At 49.2% G+C, this 18,266-nt stretch overlaps 1 protein-coding gene across 3 annotated transcripts in view; it reads right to left on the reverse strand.

Annotated features, from left to right (window-relative positions):
- MYO1H (myosin IH) overlaps positions 1-18,266 on the reverse strand; it is a 28,924-nt gene that overhangs the window by 2,527 nt on the left and 8,131 nt on the right. For 2 of the 3 annotated variants that reach the window (XM_064392891.1, XM_064392890.1), the window contains exons 2-29: positions 15,817-15,972; positions 14,668-14,783; positions 14,137-14,335; positions 13,620-13,700; positions 13,021-13,200; positions 12,566-12,664; positions 11,851-11,964; positions 11,480-11,551; positions 10,682-10,801; positions 10,317-10,384; positions 9,866-9,971; positions 9,268-9,348; positions 8,876-8,967; positions 7,411-7,505; positions 7,161-7,207; positions 6,873-6,953; positions 6,134-6,239; positions 5,771-5,888; positions 5,404-5,517; positions 5,028-5,104; positions 4,466-4,534; positions 3,809-3,893; positions 3,164-3,323; positions 2,711-2,794; positions 2,167-2,260; positions 1,601-1,656; positions 1,016-1,151; positions 181-248 (exon numbers count right to left, since the gene is read on the reverse strand). In XM_064392891.1, coding sequence (XP_064248961.1) covers positions 181-248; positions 1,016-1,151; positions 1,601-1,656; positions 2,167-2,260; positions 2,711-2,794; positions 3,164-3,323; positions 3,809-3,893; positions 4,466-4,534; positions 5,028-5,104; positions 5,404-5,517; positions 5,771-5,888; positions 6,134-6,239; positions 6,873-6,953; positions 7,161-7,207; positions 7,411-7,505; positions 8,876-8,967; positions 9,268-9,348; positions 9,866-9,971; positions 10,317-10,384; positions 10,682-10,801; positions 11,480-11,551; positions 11,851-11,964; positions 12,566-12,664; positions 13,021-13,200; positions 13,620-13,700; positions 14,137-14,335; positions 14,668-14,783; positions 15,817-15,942 — 2,844 coding nt within the window. In that variant the 5' untranslated portion in view covers positions 15,943-15,972. Of the gene's footprint in view, positions 1-180; positions 249-1,015; positions 1,152-1,600; positions 1,657-2,166; positions 2,261-2,710; positions 2,795-3,163; positions 3,324-3,808; positions 3,894-4,465; positions 4,535-5,027; positions 5,105-5,403; positions 5,518-5,770; positions 5,889-6,133; positions 6,240-6,872; positions 6,954-7,160; positions 7,208-7,410; positions 7,506-8,875; positions 8,968-9,267; positions 9,349-9,865; positions 9,972-10,316; positions 10,385-10,681; positions 10,802-11,479; positions 11,552-11,850; positions 11,965-12,565; positions 12,665-13,020; positions 13,201-13,619; positions 13,701-14,136; positions 14,336-14,667; positions 14,784-15,816; positions 15,973-17,000; positions 17,047-18,266 lie in introns of all 3 variants that reach the window. The other variant, XM_064392892.1, reaches the window with a different exon arrangement.

The raw sequence follows: 18,266 nt of genomic DNA on the forward strand, positions 1-18,266 counted from the left end.
ACCACTCCCTGGCAGGATGGGATTCCAAGTCAAAGTTTTCATGTTGAGACAGGAAGGATGTAAAGGCCTGGCTGATTACAAACCAAACAAACACCAGGAATTGTCATTCCAGGAGTTTATAGGAGGGTATTGGAGGATCAGCCCCATGGCCTCACTTTAACCACCATCCCAATTTCCCACCTTCTGCTTGTTGTCCTCGGGAACATGAATGACCACGATCCCATCGCTCAGGTTACTGGTGGAGATCCCTTCAAAAGAAGGCCAGAATTAGAGGGAAACCTCCCAAACCCAGCCCCACACCACCCCCAGCTCCCTCCTCCAGAAGAAACAACTGCAGCCCCACATGGTTACAGGGGAAATCACATTTCTGAAGGAGGGCTCTGTCCTTCCTAAGAGTGAAGAATATTCCCATTCTTAGAGCAAAACACACAAAGCTCCAACTTTGATTAATTAATCTGAGTTTTCAAAATATCTTCTGGAGGTCCTTTTATGTCACCCATTGTCCATAGCACAATTCCAGCAGTGGTGATTTAAACCCCTGCATGAGCTGTTTGCCCCAGACTTTTCCCTGGTGCCTTGGTTTTGGTAACAGAAGAGGGGGAAGGATCCATTCTACCCCTGAACTGTAGTTCCAACACTGCCAGGATTAAAAAATACCCACAAACCAGGGTAGGAAAGGTTTGGATTATTTTTTCTCCCTTCTATGTCAGCAGAAAGTTATGTCCTCCTGCATTTAAACATTTCAAGGAACTCTTACTCATAAAATCATCTTTCAAGGCTTTGTCCAGCCCCCAGGAAAAGAGGGACAGATCATTCAAATATCTTTGCAAAGTCTCAGAATGTCATCCTTCCTAAAGGCTACCTGGCAGGACAGGAATCCCCACAACAACTCACAGAATCATCATGGAGTGGTTTGGGTTGGAAGGAACATTTAGGATCATCCCATTCCACCTGTCCCACTAGCCCAGGTTGCTCCTAGTCCCACCCAGCCTTGGACAGTGACTCCCAGAGGTACCTTTCAGGGTGGAATATTCAATTTTCTGCTTGATCTTGGCCATCTCCACCACGTAGGCTGAGCTCTGGGTCAGCACCAGGAGCCGCTCCCGTGCCTTGAACCCGTTCCTGTCATATTTTATCACGGGGGTCACATACTGAAAACAACGAGTTGGAATCAGCATTTCCACTACTGCAAGCTCCTGCTCCAGGGGTTTGGATTTTCCTGCCTGGAAGCAGCTCAGAGAGGAGCAGCTCTGCCCGTGGAGCTGCAGGTCCCAGCTCACAGGGATCTGGGTTCTCTACACTGGGAAATTCAGGAGGCAGAATCCTGGGAATGATGGGGCCCCTGTGCCCTCTATGCCATAACCATGGGAAGTGCAGGGACAACTCCAGCTCTGCTCCTGCCCTGGACAGGGCTAGGAATGTTCTTTAAGCTTTTATTAAAAGGAATCTTAAATAACTTTTAATTAGGTGTATTTTGAGACCTGCCTCAAATTTAAAAGCAAGGAAATTGTGGCTCTGCTGCTCTTCATCAGTTCCTGAGTGAGCAACCAGCTCCAGGACTCCAGTGAAGCTAATTCCAAGAGTTCTGTCCTTCCCTTACCTTGATGTTCTCCCCACGGATGAGCTGCAGCACTTTGGGGTTTAGGTCGTTCTCTTCTGAGGAGCAAACCAGAAAGAAAAACAGGGTGTGGGTGCCAGAGCCACAGCCCCAGACAGACACTCCCCACCCCCAGCAAACCCCAGAGAGCTGGTTTAGCTGTCTTCATCCCAGATGGCTTTTTCCCCTTGGAATAATCCCTTCCAAACTGAGGGTGGTCCCCTCCAGCCCATTTTGATGACTTTTCCTGCCTGACAAGTAAATTCACATCTGGAGTTTCTGCCTGGTTTTGGGTCTGCTGTTGGTTCAGACCCTGGTCCATCCCAGCCCCCAGGGAATTCTGCTCAGGTTTATGGCTCTCTGTCCCAGAGGGATCCCAGTACCCCCAGTTTGAGAACAATCCAGCAGTGATGTCACGTCACTCGATGTGACAGGGAGGAACTCCAATGGCAGGTGATGCTGCCTCTGCCAGGAGGGAATTTCTCTTGGAAAAGAGTTTGTTTGGTCAAGCAGGAATTTACAGAGCCAGGAGGACGTGGCTGAGGCCTGCAGGGGTTTGCTGCACTCACTCAGGCGGGTCTCCAGGAAGGGCTGGCTGAGGCTCTCCAGGTATCCCTCCTTCTTCCCACTGAAAACAGCACTGGTCACAACCTTCTGCTGCAGCTGATGGGAGGAGGAACAGCCTTTACCCTCAGAATTCCAAAACTGGGAACACCAGCTTGACAATGCAAGCACTGCTACTCCACAGCATCCTTCTGCTCACACACTGCCAACCTCACTCATGGAATCTTGGAACTGTGCTGCTTTTCTCCTGGCAGCTTTGGCTTATTCTGGGAACATCCTACAGATTTTTGATATTTATGGATCTTTTCCAATTCTATGGAGAGCAGATTTCATGCCATAAATTAAGCCCCACCTGTCTGCTCTCTCCATCATGAAGGACACTGGAGGAAACCCCTGGCTCCAGGAGTTTGCTCTCCTATCAGAAATTTGCTTTTATCCCCGAGGGACTGATTTGAGCAGCAGGATCAGAAGGTGCTGCCTGTGTCCCAGGTGATCCTCAGGGATCACACCTGTTTGAACTGCCACATTTCCACTCCAGGGTTTGGTTACCTGCACTTTCCTCTCAGCAGTGAGCCCTCGGCAGTATTTCCTCACCAGGTTCCTCATGCAGATTTTCTGGAGCATCTCGGATGTCTGCATTAAAAAAATCAGGAAAAAATAAAGGACGGAAGTTGTACAAACAGCTCTGCCTGTGCCATGAGCCTAGAGCCCCATGGGATTAATTTTGTCTTTATTAGAGCTTGTGAGTTCACTCTTCTGTCAGTGCATTTTCTTTTTTTATTGCTTAAACCAACAGGAGCTTCATCATTTCTCTTGGAAAGACCAACCACTGTGCTATTCCACCCATTCCCACCCAAGCACAGCAGATCCTGGGGTTTTCCAAAGGCTCTGAAGAGAGGATGAGCCAGCAGCAGATCATTTTCTCCCACCCAGAATGTGCACACACATGGCCACCAAACAGGGGCCACCTCCACCTCTCCCAAAACCTCCAGAACCCCTCACCTCTTCCAGGATGGAGGGAGGCTTGAGCCAGCTCTGGTCCAAGACATTTTTTGGGAGGTGATCTCGGAGTTTCATCAGGTAGTGGTACTGTGAAAGCCTCACAAAGTCCCTGTTCTCTGGGCAAAGGGGCTTCTTCCGATTGATGAAGCCGTTTATGAACCTACAGAAAATATCCCATGACCTCCAGAAATCCAGGGAAATGAGGGGAGGGACAGATGAACACAACAGGCTAAGGCTCACTGGTGCTAACACTGAGGGTCAGCCACGGAAATCTCAAGCTTTAGAATATTCTAAATATTGACAGGTTTTTACCAAGTTCTGTTGGCCAAACCACAGCGCTTTGGAGTTCAGAAGGAATCAGCTCTACTTCAGGGTTTAGGGGAGTGGAGAGGGAGGATGAAGATAATGGAGAGGCATGGAAAAAACTATGGGGAAATTCTTCCCTGTGAGGATGGTGAGGCCCTGGCACAGGTTCCCAGAGAAGTTGTGGTTGTGTCCAAGGCCATGTTGGACAGGGCTTGGAGCACCCTGGGATAGTGGGAGGTGTCCCCTTGGTGGCAGGGGGAACTGGATGGGCTCCTAGGTCCCTTCCAACCCAAACCATTCCGGGATTCTGTGGCTGGGCAATATGGTTGGGACAGTTACTTCCTGATGGTCTGCACTGCCCACGTCCTCTTCTTGGCTGCTCTCCGTGCCAGGGCTCCTCTCCAACAGGCCTCCAGCTTGATTGCTGCAAGAGGGAATCAGTCCTGGGCCTTGGCCTTCACATTCACCCAGCAGCAGCTAAAACTGGTTATTCTGCAGCTCTAAAAACCAGCTGGTGGGAACAGCAAGTTTGGAACGTTTCCTTCTCTGTGGTGGATCAAGTTCCACCTGAGCTGAGGGGCTCAGCATCAAGGCCAGGCCTTGTCCCTGCTCTGCCTCCTGCTGTCCCTGCCCACAGCCCTAAAAGCTGCTTTGAGGCTGCACTTTACACCAGCCTGCTGTGATAAGAGGGGTTTTCCCCCCATCAGCTGAGGATCAACCCCAGGTACCCCGGAGTGTCCCCAGTGTGTGACAAAGGCCCTGCTGCTGCTGCTCAGAGCTGCTCCCACGGCTGAGGCCAGAGCAGCTCGTGGTGTGAGGGTCCAAACAGAACTAAAGGAACCTCTGGAAAAGCTCTGGAAATGCTCTGGGTGCAGCTGCTCCCTCCTGTGACCCCAACAGCCCCAAGTGCTGCCCACAGCACCAGGGATTTGGGAAAGGCTCCAGGCCCTGAGGAAAGCCCAGCCCTGAGAGAATCCCCCAGTGCAGAGCCTGTACCCGCTTTCCTCTTCTTCTGGTACGCTCTTTTCCCAAGGAATCCTTTGTATTTGGCCTGGAGTCTTGAAACTGGAAAGAAGGCAGAGACATCACTGGCACTGCAGGGTCAGGGGGGTGAGGAGCTGTGCCCCTCCATGGCACAGGGGACAGAGGGGACACAATGCCAACAGGACCAGGAGCAGCCCCTGTAGGTACCATGCCCTTTAGTTCTGCTTCTCAAGGAGCAGGTACCCCTAGGATGAGACAGAAGAGACCCCAATCCCAAGGGAAAGGCACTTGTGCATCTGGACATGGACAGGGAGGGACTCATAGCACTGAGGAGCTCCAAAGAAGCCACACATCCACACTTAAACAGGGATTTCCCCCCAGCCTGGAGCAACTTTACTGAGTTTTCCATGGATTCTGAGAGCTGTGCAGACCAGGGTTGGGAGGGACCTTAAAGCTCATCCCATTCCACCCCCTGCCATGGGCTGGGACACCTTCCACCATCCCAGGTTGCTCCAAGCCCCACCCAAGCCAGAGTCAGGAAGAAAGTCCCAGACCAAGGGAACTGGAACCTTACTCAGCAGGTGCTTTCTGTACTCAAAGGCATCTTCCGTGGCAAACAGGGTCTTTGGGAAACGGATGAATATTTTGGTTCTGAAAAAGAGACCAGGAGCAGGTTATCCATGGTGAGCCATCCTTCCTGAGCAGGCTCAGAGCCCCCCCAGACAGCTGTAATGCCACCCAAGCCTTGGGCTGCCCAGGGAAGCAGAAGCTGGAGCCCTGACCCAGAAATGGAAGAAATGAGGTTGGATTTGACCTCCCATAGAAACAGGTAAAAATAATGAGGAAATTTGTGCATCTGGGGGTTTTATCTCTCTCCTTTCTCCTGTCACAGACAGGACAGGGGATCCTCTGTTGGAGGATCCCCTGAGCAGCCAGAGCAAGGAACTTACCTTCCTAATTTGTACTCCTCAGGCTTGTAACCAATGTGTTTGATGAGTCTCTCCACACCTTCTGCTGCTGGCCCGTGCCAGTTTGGCCAGGTAGCTGGACAGAGACATTTGTACCTGAAACATCAGCAGGACATCAATGCAAACTACCTGAAGTTTGAGGAACCCCTTCCCGAAACTACCCCTGAAATTTCCTCTGTTTTACTCAAGGCAGAAAATGCCAACGCAGATCAAAACGATGCAGACAAGAACAGGCAAGGGGTATTTTTGAAGCAGAAGGGGTTCTGCTGCCAACTCTCACTACTGGGACTGGAGTTTTGCTCGCTCTGCAGCCCTCAGGAGGGCAGGATTACCTGGCCAGCTCCCTCACCTTTGCAGGAAGAGCTCGTACTTGCGGCGGTAGGCGAAGCCGGCGCGTCTCACCCGCAGGTGCTCCATCAGCCCCAGGTACTTCACCTGGTGTCGGATCAGGAAATCATCAAACTTCCCTGCAGCAAGAGCACACCTCCACTGCTCAGGTCTGCCTGGGGAAGCTCACCCATGTGCCCATGTGTTGGGGGAAATCAGGAAGGAATCAAAACCCCAATTACCCACAGGGACAAATTTCCTGTGTATTTGACCAAGGTGTTTAAACACAAACACAAACCCACAACATACACAAACTGCACCCTGCTCCAAAGAAATCCCTCTGTCCATTCCTTGGACTCAGCAGAGCCTTCAGGCCCAGCCTTACCAGGCTCCTTGTTCTCATTGGGTTTGATGCAGCGGATGTACGAGGGCTCCTTGGACATCAGGATCTCGATCAGACTCGTCAGACTGTTCTTGAACTGGGTTGCAACCTAAGACAGCATCAAAGGGACTTCCTGAGCTCTGGAACTCCTCCCTGCAGGAAGGGGAATCAACTCCCTGCATCCAGCTTACACCTGGAAGCAAAAGCTGATGGTGCATTGGTAGCCTGGAGTTTTTGGAGTGTGGTCAGCTGTGTCAGTGCTGAGCTGGAGCATTTGAGCCCTGGCCATGCAGCTGGACACAGCAGGCAGTTCTGCAGAGCCCCCTGCTCCTTGGGGGATGTGCTGTGGGATGTCACTTTGCTGGCTGCTGTCTCAGCAGCACCACTGTTCCTCTGCCAGGGAGCTCTCAGGGGTGGATGGCAGCAAAAACCTCCAGCAAGTGCAGGAATCCCAAAATCCCACAATTTATAGGGTGGGAAGGGCCCTCTGGAGATCACCCAGTCCAACCTCCTACCAAGGCAGCGTCACCCAGAGCAGGTGACACACAGGAATGTGTCCAGGTGGGTTTGGAATGACTCCAGGTCCTCCCTGGGCAGCTCTTCCTCAGGTTGAGGCAGAACTTGTTTTAGTTTATGTTGTGTTTTAGTTTATGGCCAGCAGGACTGAGGAAGGGATCAGTGATTAAACCAAGACCTGGGAGCTGAGTTGATATTCAGAATTAAGACTAAAGACAGAACTCACAGTCTCTGGTCTCCTCCTGTTGTCCAGCTCTGACAGGAGGAAACAATCCCTGATGATGCTGTTCTTGGAGTTGCACAGCACCTAAAACAGGAGGAGATAAAAGTTGCCCTATTGAGCAGCCCTTCTATTCCTCCTGGGAGCAATACAGCCCTGAGAACATGCACTGAGATGCCTAAAGATCAGTGCTAAAGAGAAAAGGATGTTTTTGTTTGCTACAGAGAATAAATAAATAAATCTTCTGCACCAAGCAGGTGATATAAATGAGCAGCATCCCTTTTTTGTGCTTACCTCCTTCAGGTTTCTGTACAGCAGATCATTATTCTTCTCCAGAAATCCTGAAAAAAAAAAAAACTGAATTAAAAGAAAATAGAAAAGAAAACAGGAACATTCACATCCTCAAAATTCTGCAGTCACATTTAAGACTCCCAGGTCAGTGCCTGCAGAGGGCAGGTATTTTGTAATTCCTCTTCCCATCAAGCCACCATCACCCAGAGCAGTTTAGGAGCTCGGGAGCTCCAGCCTGGCCATTCTCACTCACCCACAGCACAGTAGGTGACCTCCCCTGCGTAGTGGAGGAGGCGGAAATCCACCCAGTCGATGGATTTCCGCGTCTTCTGGTCCGCCAGCTTGCGCCTGCCGGGGGAAAAGCCAACAGAACACCAGGAGAAAGAGCAGCAAAGAGATTCCCTCAGCCTGGGGACAGCCACAGCGGGGGGACAGCTGGAAATGTGGTGTTTGAGCCTTTTGATGGGGCTCCGACTGCAGGGTTATGGCCCTTGAGCAAACCATCACCTCTCCCTGCTGGCAGCTCCCACAAACTGCTCAGGGTACTGGGATCTACTCATGGTTACTTGGCAGTGATCACCCATTCCAGAAATATTAAGATTTTTTTTTCCATAACATCCATTTAAATACATTTTTACTGCTTATGTGGGGAAAAAAACCCACCAACTCTCAACCCAAAGCAAACCCAGGGGGGAAAGGATTTCAGACATTTTGCCCTAGAGCAAGAACCCAAATACAAAGGAGGAATCCCAAATGTTTGAGAATAGCAGAGTATTTCAGAAAGAAAGGATTCCTGGGGAGAAAAAAAAAAAAAGAACGAAACAAGAAGAAGGAAAAAAAAAGAACAAAACAAGAAAAAAAAGAGCAACTTCACAGTTGAAGTTTCAGCTTTGTAAGCAGTCACAAACAGCAGAGCTGAGTGTCACAACAAGCACGTTCGTGTATCAAAGCTCCTTCCAAGAGCAGATCCCGTGGAAGTAGCTCCAGCACTTCTATTTAAAGCTTTTAATCAGGCAGAACAGCATTAAGGCACATTGTGGTGACAAGGAAGTTGGCTACAAATTTTCCACTTGGCTGTGGTGGAGTTCAGAGCTGCAGGAACAGTGACAGCTCAGCACTGTGACTCTCAATTGATGACTTGTCACAGCCCTTCAGCAGCTTCTGCAGGGAAGTGCCAGCACAGCCCGGTGCCAACGCGCTCAGCTGCCACCAAAACGGGATCCAAACCCCCTCCAAATGGAGTATGAACCAAAATGTCACTCATCTGGGGGAGAGGAGCACGAGCATTTTCTCTCTTCTTTGTGCTCCAAGCTCACACAGAACAAGATGGGTGTAAATATTTACATATCCCCCCTCAGCCGCAGGCATTTGGCTCCTTGTCACAACATCTTCAGCTTCCCCTGGGGTCCCTGGGGACCAAAGCCATCTATGCCAAAGCCATTTAACTTTCCTGGGCTAAAATCCTGAGCCAAATCCCAGGAGCCCCAAATTTTGGTGTGGAATGAGAGACTCAGAGCTCAGCATCAGAGCAGTGAAGGGACAGAGCCCTGCTCACACCTCCCAGCACCCCGGATCCACCAGTGGAGATTTCCAACATCAGACACTGCACGGGCTCTTTGATTCCCCCTGGGACAAGGCAGAGAGTGTTCCCTCCCCAGCCCTGGCATGGATTTGGGATGGGAAGGGTCTGGGATAGGATACAGAGGGTAAATGCATACGTCACGAAGTGGGCATGGTCTCCTACTTTCTCTTCCAGCTTTTCCAAGAAGCTCAAATCTGTCGCTTCCCCAGGCCGTAAACACTCCTCATCCTGGAACAGCAGGCACTGGATCAGAGCTGCTCTGAGCTCCTGTTCCCTCCTCAACAACATTCAGGACAACTTTGCCCCACAAACCCAAAGCTCCATTGCAGGGGAAGCAGAACATCCCCCACCTTTAACTCCCCCCAAAACCAGATCCTCTGCCTCACCCTCTGGGTGTTTGTTACAGGAATCTGTGTTTATGTTCTGGATAACACAGACCCATCCCATAATTAGAGGGGAAAATGTGATTAAGACCCATTAGAGCAAAGCACAGGCTGCATTTTAATTTAGTACAAACTCTGTTCTTACCAGGATGGAGATTATTCCTTTGTGCTTCTGCTCAACCAAGTCACAGATGATTTTGTTGTTAAAATATGGGATTGGTTCCCACTGGAAAAGGAAAAAAGGAAGAACAGTTTTAGATGAAGACCTTTTCTTTGTAATTTTTAAAGTTCTTTGGAACTCAAATAAGATACAGCCTCAGATCCTACTGAAATGAGTGGTGTGAATTAGGATCCACTGAGGGAAAAGGTGACAGCATAGTGATCCATGATCCCCCTCCAGAGTTCTCCTGCTTCCAGCAGCCCACACCACCCTCTTGTTCTCTGCATAAATCCTCTCCATCTTTCCATGTTTTACACTGCTGGAATCCCTCATTCTCTGGGGACATTGTCACTTCTGAGCATCTGAACTTTGGGGAAGGTCCTGCTTCTTCCTTAAATGATGTCAATTAAATCTGGGTTAAATTGCACTTCAAAAGGGCACCAGAAAGAGACCCCTGCAAATCCTACACTTCCCATGGGAACAATAACAATCTAAAAAAGCAGGATGACTTTCACATTGGTGATCAAAAGCATTCAGTGTAATGGCAGTTCAAAGAGAAAAGAGAGGGGGAAATATAATTTACCTCAATGCCTTCCAGTTCATATTCCTCCTGCTCTGCCTTCAGGGTCATCTCAATCAGCAGCTGCTGCAGCTTCTCGTTGCAGTAATTAATGCAGAACTGCTCAAAACTTCAGGGAGGTTAAATGAGCAGCAGGTTTGATGTGATCCAGGGCAGTTTTGCTTCTTCCTCCACAGACTAAACCACCCATTCCCATACAGGGACCAAGCTCCCATTCCCACAGGGACCAAATTCCCCATTTTTATATGGACCAAACCCCCCATTCCCACACAAACAAGTCCCCCCCTTGCTCCCACACTGTTGCACCACAGCCCAAGGCAAAGCTTTTCCTGGGGTCCAACAAACCCTGCACTCAGGTTTTAGTGCCCTGTACTGGGCTGAGGGCACTCTCAAAAATTCCTGCAGAAATGTCCTGTACCCCCAGGTCACCCCAAATCCCAGGAACAGCCCTTACCTGTTTGTGTCCAGCACTTCAAAGCCATAAATATCCAGCAGGCCAATAACTGTTTTCTGAGTCGAGTCCTGTCAAAAACAGCCCTGCTCTGCCACTGCTCCTTCCCTGCAGGTGGCTGCTCTCACCTGAACTTCAGACTTTCTCTTTCAGAGAAATCTCAGTGGAGAAGCCACTTTAAGGCAGGTAATTAACTGCTAAAACTCTTTAACAGGCAGTAACTAAAGGGTTTTCCAGCCCAGGGCTGGGGCATGTCCCAGCAGCAATTAATCCAACATCCCAGGTATTTGGTGATGTGGGTTGTGGGGCATCTCTGGAGAAACTGCTCAGCATTTTAGGAACATTCAGGACCCAGACAAGAAACCAACCTTGTTGGCAAGAGAGCCATTGATTTTGTTGACCAGCCACGTGAAAGTCCTTCCATAAATTGCTTTTGCTACAGCGTCCCGGGCATAGAATGCCAGATCCACATTCAGTGGGCTGAGCACCTGGAAATAAAGATATCCCAGAGAGGATGAACACCACGGGGGACCAGAGCAAACTGCTGCCCAGCCAGGTCACATCTGTCCCTTGGAGAAGCAGCCACATTGTCCTACAGCACAGCACAGCCACCCCTGGACTGCAGCTATTCCTGCAGGGGGTTAGAATGGGATCATTTAAGGTCCTTTCCAACTTAAACCACTCTGGAATTCCCTGATTTTCCCTACAGCTTTATTTTCCACCAGTGTTCCTTCAGTCTGGTGTATCCCCACCTGCCAGCAGGTTTGGGGCACTACATTCTGGTGGGTATTAATTTAGACGAAGCAGGAAAATATTCTGAGCTCATTTTACTTCAATATTATTAAAATAAAAATATAAAATGTTCAAAGAGTGGTTTTCTCTGTTTGTGCAGCCCAGTTTCCCAGGAAGCACCATGGACTGGGCAAGGGGAAATTGTTTGGCTCAAATACAATTCCCTGTTCCAGCTTTTTAACAGCTCTTGCCTTGTTCAGCAACAAAACTCCAATATATTTTAGTTAAACATCTCAGGCTGGAAGAAGAGGATGTGGAGGAGGAGAAGGACAGTCAGAGGGACCTGGTTTACACTCAGAACTGGCTCCTCACCCACCCCACCCCAGCTGGGGGTTTCCCAGATTAATCTGGGACTACACAGAACTCCCTGGTACCTCCTCAGATCTGGCTTCGATCTTCCTGTGGGTGAGAGCTTCCTGCAGGATGGACAGGTGAGCACCCAGGAGCTGCAGGGAGAGAAATACCTGCACTCAGAGCACAGCCACAGGTCTCTGATTAAATATGCAGCACTGTGTGATCAGCAGGGCACAACCCCCAGCCCCTCCCCAGCATCCCCATCTTGGAGCCACAGGAAATCAGGAAACTTCAGGGAGAAAACTCGAGGTGGTTTACAACAAGAGCTGGGCATTTTTAGAGTTATCCTTGTGCTTTTGGGAATAAATATTTTGTACCAATAAGAAGTCCCTGCAAGGTTCAGGTTTTCCTCCTAGCCCTGGGAATTCTGACCCCATCTGGGCAGAGGCACCTTGGAAATCCACTTGATCTGGGAGCCGTCGCGGATGATGGCGTGGCCATTGCTGTCCTCCTCAAACTGGATGTTCCCAAGGTGCAGGACACTGGCAACGATTCCAAAGAGATGCTGATAATGGGAGATATTCCATTAGAACATGGCTTCTCACAGCCCTGTGGGGTGGTGCTGATCTTTCCTGCCATTAATTAACAGAATTTTGGCTGGGCTGAAGGAGGAGAACCAGAGGATCCAGTACCAACCCTAGCATTGTGCTCTTCACCACCCACCTCCTCAATCCCACTGAATCACGGAATGCCAGAAGGGTTTGGGGTGGAAAGGAATTTAGAGATCATTTAGCTCCACCCCTGCCAGGGCAGAGACACCTTCCACTATTCCAGGTTGCTCCAAGCCCCATCCATCCTTGGGCACTTCCAGGGATGGGGCAACCACAGCTGCTCTGGGAAACCTGTGCCAGGGACCCAATTTCTTCCCAGTATCTAATCCAAACCTACAGTGTGGCAGTGGGAAGTCATTCCCCTTTGTCCTGTCACCCTTTGCCCTGTCCAAAGTCCCTCACCAAGTTTCTTGTCAGCCCCTTCAGTCCTGACCACCCAAAGTGTGTCCTGTTCCACCTTTCACCCCTCTCCACAGCTGCTCCCACCACTTCAGGAAAAGGGCAGTGCCCTCCTCTCTGAAATCCGTTTGCTCAGCCCCTTTTAACCAGCAGTACCTCGATATCTTTTTCAGTGAAGTCAATGATGGAAAAAGCTTTCCGGACTATTTTCCAGTCATTCTTGTCATTGATAGAAAACACTTTGGCACATCGACCCTAGGCAGCAAGGGAAAGATGAATTAATACAATTAATTGGTAAAGAACTTTTATTATCAGCAAACACAGATACTTCTGGGCACACCGGTTTGATTTCCAGTTCCCTCAGTGAGTTTTTTCACTGCTATTAATCCTGAGCATGGCTCCTTTGATCAAATCTTTCAGTTTATACTGGAAACCCCAAATAAATCAAACCCCTGAGTGCGGAGAGCATCACCACAAATTGGCTGAAGCTGTGCAGAGCTTGATCTTCCAGCCATCCTTTATTATTAGGGTAAGAATACCTTCTGCCCAAGCTGCATTTTCCATCCCTACAATTCCTGGTGAGCCCCAGAGCAGCTGCAGCCCCCACTGACCTGGATGAGGTACGTGTACTTCTGGGGGTTGCGCTCCAGCCCGAGCCAGCAGAGCAGATCCTTGTCTCCCCCCTCCAGCAGCTGATAGAAAATATGGAAATTCCTCTCTCCGTGGTTTTGGTGCACAACTCGGGATTTCTCAATCAGGTAGCTGAGGATGTGCCCTCCCACTGGAGCTCCCTGGCAGAGCAAAGCAGGCAGATCAACACCAAAAATACCAATAATTCCCGTGACTGCTGTTTCTTTTCTCCCAGGAATGAGGAATAGGCTCAGGAAAAGCCAAATTCTGCTGTCATTTATCTGCCACCTTTTGTTTAAGATTGTCCAGCAACAGTACAAGGATTTGCTGTCTTGTAAAAGTAACCTGAGCTTTAAAATTCTCTATCAGCTTTCCGTGGAGCACTGCCAGCATTGCCAGCAAGGCTGGAAGTTTTCAGGATGGATAACCAGTGACTTCACCTGCAAAATGCAAGGTCTGCAAAAACAGGGTCAGAAATGTGCAGGGTAAGAATGAATAAATCCTGGGCTGCCTGCTCAGCACCCAGGAGGTTTCTCAGACACAGCTCCTTTTGCCAGCGCTCCACTGAGTTTGTTCTCACCTTAAAATCAAACTGGATATCCATGTACTTCCCAAATCTGCTGGAGTTGTCGTTGCGCAGGGTTTTTGCATTCCCAAAAGCCTGGGGGTAAGCAGAGAGGGAAAGTCACTTCTCACCTCACTGGCACCAAGTAACCAAGACTTGCTGCTTCAGCCAAGTCCCACTGAATTTAGTGGGATTAAAGAAATACAAACAAATGCATTTCCATAGCTTTAAACTGGAATTCAGCTAAACCAATTACTGATTTTTCTTATCTAACCTGTAACTGAGGCCCCAAGGAAATGCTGCACAGTGCAGTTTTTTTGTATTTTCTTGTATTTCTTTCAGCATCTCTCAAATCAAACCCCCAGACTTAAATTTTCGAACATTAAATGATACTAAATCCCAAATATTCTTTCAGAGGCTGTGCCAATATTGGCCATTCTCACTCAGGGCTGCAGATTTGCAGGGAATCCTGGAGCAGTGAGGCCACCAACTCCAACCCCTCTGCATTTTTGGTCTTCCTTTGGTTCCTCACCTCGAGGACGGGGTTGGAGAGCAGGAGCCGGTCCCGGACAGTCTGGAGCTGCTCCGTGGTGGGACAGGTGACTGCATAGTACTGCAGGATCTTCTTGGATGCCTCTGTCTTGCCAGCCCCACTCTCCCCAGAGATGAGGATGAAGTGGTTGTTGTACTCATTGCACATCACCCTGTAGGCGTTGTCAGCTATGGCATAGCTGGGACAGGCATGGGAGGGGAAACATCCATTAGGAATGGCACAGAGGGAGGAATAGCAAAGGTTTCCAAGAGTTTTTACTCCTGGTTTAATTTTACAAGTGTTGGACAGGGTGATAGAATCCCAAAATGGGTTGGAAGGGATGGTAGGGATCATCTCATTCTGGGCAGAGATACCCATTGCCAAAGCTGGGCTCAAAACCTGAGCCTGACTCAAGGCCTGACAGTCAAAACCAGGCCTAGTGACTGTGGACACCCCCCGTGGTGGCAGTAGAGCATTACAGGGAAATCCCAAAATTAGGAATACCCACAGAGATGCCATGGGAACACTCACAGGTGTGGGGGCAGCTCAAAGAAGTTCACGCCCCGATAAAGCTGCATCTGAGACACTGTGTAAATGTCCAGCTCCTGGTAGGGGTTCACAGACACGAGGAGAGAACCAATGTAGGTCTGCAGGGAGAGAGAGCCTGGTGGGATACCTGCTCCACCCCAAAATCCCAGAGGAGGAGCCAAGGGACACCTGCTCCATCCCAAAATCCCAGAGGAGGAGCCAAGGGACACCTCCTCCACCCCAAAATCCCAAAGGAGGAGCCAAGGGACACCTGATCCACCCCAAAATCCCAAAGGAGGAGCCAAGGGACACCTGCTCCACCCAAAAATCCCAGAGGAGGAGCCAAGGGACACCTCCTCCACCCCAAAATCCCAAAGGAGGAGCCAAGGGACACCTGCTTCACCCCAAATCCCAAAGGAGGAGCCAAGGGACACCTGCTCCACCCCAAAACCCCAAAGGAGGAGGCAAGTACCTCAGGACATTATCTACAAATGCCAAAGGTGGTACAGAGCTTGTTATGGAAGAACCAAACCAACCAAGCAGAACTCCTCCCAAACTGATACCAAACTCTTCCAAAATCCCCTTGGTTATGAGTAAAGCTGAACCATGACAGCAAACTCAGAGCCTGAGAATTCAAATGCAAGGATTTGGGATCCCTTGGTGCTTCCAGGACCCCTTTCCTACTCAAGTTAACACAACACAAAATAAAATCCTCAGCCCTTCCCAGACAAACCTTGCCATGCCTTCCTTCAACTTTTTCCATTCCCTTCCTATTTACTGCACATCCCTTAAAGCTTCACCAGGCAACTCAGAGCAAGCTGAGATTTATTTTCACCAGTCCAAGCAGATAAATGACTCCTGGGTGATCACTCTGCTGGGCACTACTAACACCTTGTTAGATACACAGAGGATACTCAGCTCTTCCTCCTGGATCTGACCAGCAAAGCCACCTCAGGGACATCTCAGCAGCCACAGGGACATCTCAGCAGCCACCAGGCCACCTGAGGGACATCTCAGCAGCCACAGGGACATCTCAGCAGCCACCAGGCCACATGAGGGACATCTCAGCAGCCTCAAGGCCACCTCAGGGACATCTCAGCAGCCACCAGGCCACCTGAGGGACATCTCAGCAGCCACCTGAGGGACACTTACATAGATGAGGTTCTCCTGGTAGCGCTTGCGAAGGTTGTTGAGGAAAGCAGCCTCGCTGGTGTGGGAATCCAGAAGGACAAAATCCTGCACCCCGACCTTGTCCCGGGCTATCAGAGCCCCTTCCATGGCGTCGCCGTTCTCGTCCACCTCCTCCTTCTGCAACACAAAGGTTGTGGGGTGCAGGGTCAGGAGGGGGCAGAGAGGGCCCTTCCCAGGGACAAAAATCAACCTGGCACAGGTAATTCCAAGAGATCATTACTCCAGCTTGTCCAAGGATTATTTCTTTTCCAAGGATGGTAATTCCATCCAAGCTCTTCCCGGTCCAGACGTCCCAGACTCGCTGCTGTGAGCAGGAAGGAAGATCCCAGTTTCCATAAAGACTGAGACAAACCCAGCCCTGGAGAGGTAGTCAGGATCTGAACACTCAGTAACTCAGTCCAGCCAGAATTTTCCAGGCACAAAGTTGGAATAAACAGTGGAAGGCACCAGAAAAACCCTTAGTTTTTCCCCTTTGTACAGATCTAGGCATGAAAATGGAGAATCCCCGGAAAAGGCTGTGAGGGGTTTGACTTGTAGGCAAAAAAGATGAATCCCACAGCACCCTGCACAGGAATGTGATTCCCAGTGCTTCCCAGCAGCAGCTCCAAGTCAGCTTTCAGTGCTGGCAGCAGATGTCCCCACACGCCAGCGAGAGGCACGGCCACTGCTGATAAAACTGATCAGAGAGGGACCTGGGGATGCTTAAACCCTGCCCAGCATCCCCATCCTTCTCCAAAGGCTGAGAGATGCCAAAAACGCTGTCCCTGACACAACCAAATCCTCTTGCACCCTCCACTTCTCATTCTTTGTGGTAGAAATTGAATTTATCTGGGAAATTCTCACTGCTGAGGGTCAAGCTTGATTCTCAGGCTATAAAAATAAACTGTGCTTTTTATTTACTTAAACCAAGCTGCTTAATTTCATGCTAGCAAATAAAAAAACATTTTTGTCTACATATTTCATATGTATTATGGTATGACAGATTATGTCTACATCACACATATTATGGTAATATTGTGCTAAAACTGGGTTTTCAGGGTTTCCTTTTGTTTTTACAGACACCAGGATTACCCAGTTCAGAGACAAATTCCCATCCTAAGGCGTAAATGGGCAGAAATGCATTCAGTACAGTTGGAGCAGCTTACCTTGGAGTAAATTCCCTTGGAGTGAGCTCCCTTGGAGTGTTCCAGGCTTGCACAACAGGGGGGGAACGTGGCTGAGCAGCCAGAGCAGCTCCAGGCTGTGCTCACCAGCCCAGCACCTTTGCTGCTCTCCTCCTGCCCTTGGGGACATTGGCTTGTCCCTTTTTGCTGCTCCACTGCTCAAGGGGACGCTGTGGGTGTGTGCAGGGTTTTCACCAAGCACTAAAAGGACGGCGATGCTCTGTTTGTGCAGGGTCAGGTTCTGCCCCTTTTTTAATTTAATTTTGATTTTTCCAAAGCAGAAGCTCTGCAAATTTGCAATAGGCACCAAATTGAATGTTCCTGCTGAGCACTGGCAAGCCCTGACTCTGGAGGGAGGTTTTTGGGATGAGCCTACAGGCACTGGTGGATATTGGGGCTTGGTGGATTTAGGAGCAGGGTGGCATAAATGAAGAGCAAAGGACCCAAACACACAATATCCTTTATGACTGTGGCAAACTCAGGAAAATCTGTTCTTAACAGGAATTTTAAGGTTATTCTCGTTTTAATCCAGCCTGTTTTTCACATTTATCTCTTTAACAGTGAGCTGAGTTTTGAGATTTATGCTCAGCAGCAACAAGACCACAACACTCCAGAGAGAAAGACCCCCTGAAAGCAGGTTATTTTTATAAAAAGTAAAGAAATCAGACCTGCACTCACTTCACACACAAGGAATGCCATTATTTGCTTTGCTGACTGTCCCCGGCCCCAGGATACAGAATTCCTCATTTTTCCTTAGCCAGAGCATGATCTGATTGTGATCACTTCTCTTTTCTATCAGAAAGTTCCTAATTTTTTCTTTTTAATATTAATATCCTTTTTTCCCCCTCCCCTGCACTTGAGCACTCTCATCCATTTGTTGTGCCTGTCCTTAGCTCAGGCTCCATTGGTTTGGAAGACAAAATAAAGGATGATTTTTGCTTCTCAAACCAAAACCTGGACAGACCCCACTGCCAGTTCAGGGAGGAACATGGAAAGGGGGAGAGAAAATTATAATACTACTAATAATACTGCTAATAATACAAATACTAGTAATACTAAAATTATTAGCATTAGCATTAACAATAACTTATTATTATTTTAATTTTTATTTTTATTATTTTGCTTCAGACAGAGCTCTCAGGAAAAGCCACTTTTCCTTTCTCTCCCAGCTGGGAAGCAGGAAAGGATCAGCCTGACTCCCCCTCAGCATCTGCCTGCTCAGGTTTCCTTAACCCACTTCTCTCAGGT

This window comes from Passer domesticus, chromosome 17 (assembly GCF_036417665.1).
Source record: "Passer domesticus isolate bPasDom1 chromosome 17, bPasDom1.hap1, whole genome shotgun sequence".
Classification (NCBI taxonomy): domain Eukaryota; kingdom Metazoa; phylum Chordata; class Aves; order Passeriformes; family Passeridae; genus Passer; species Passer domesticus.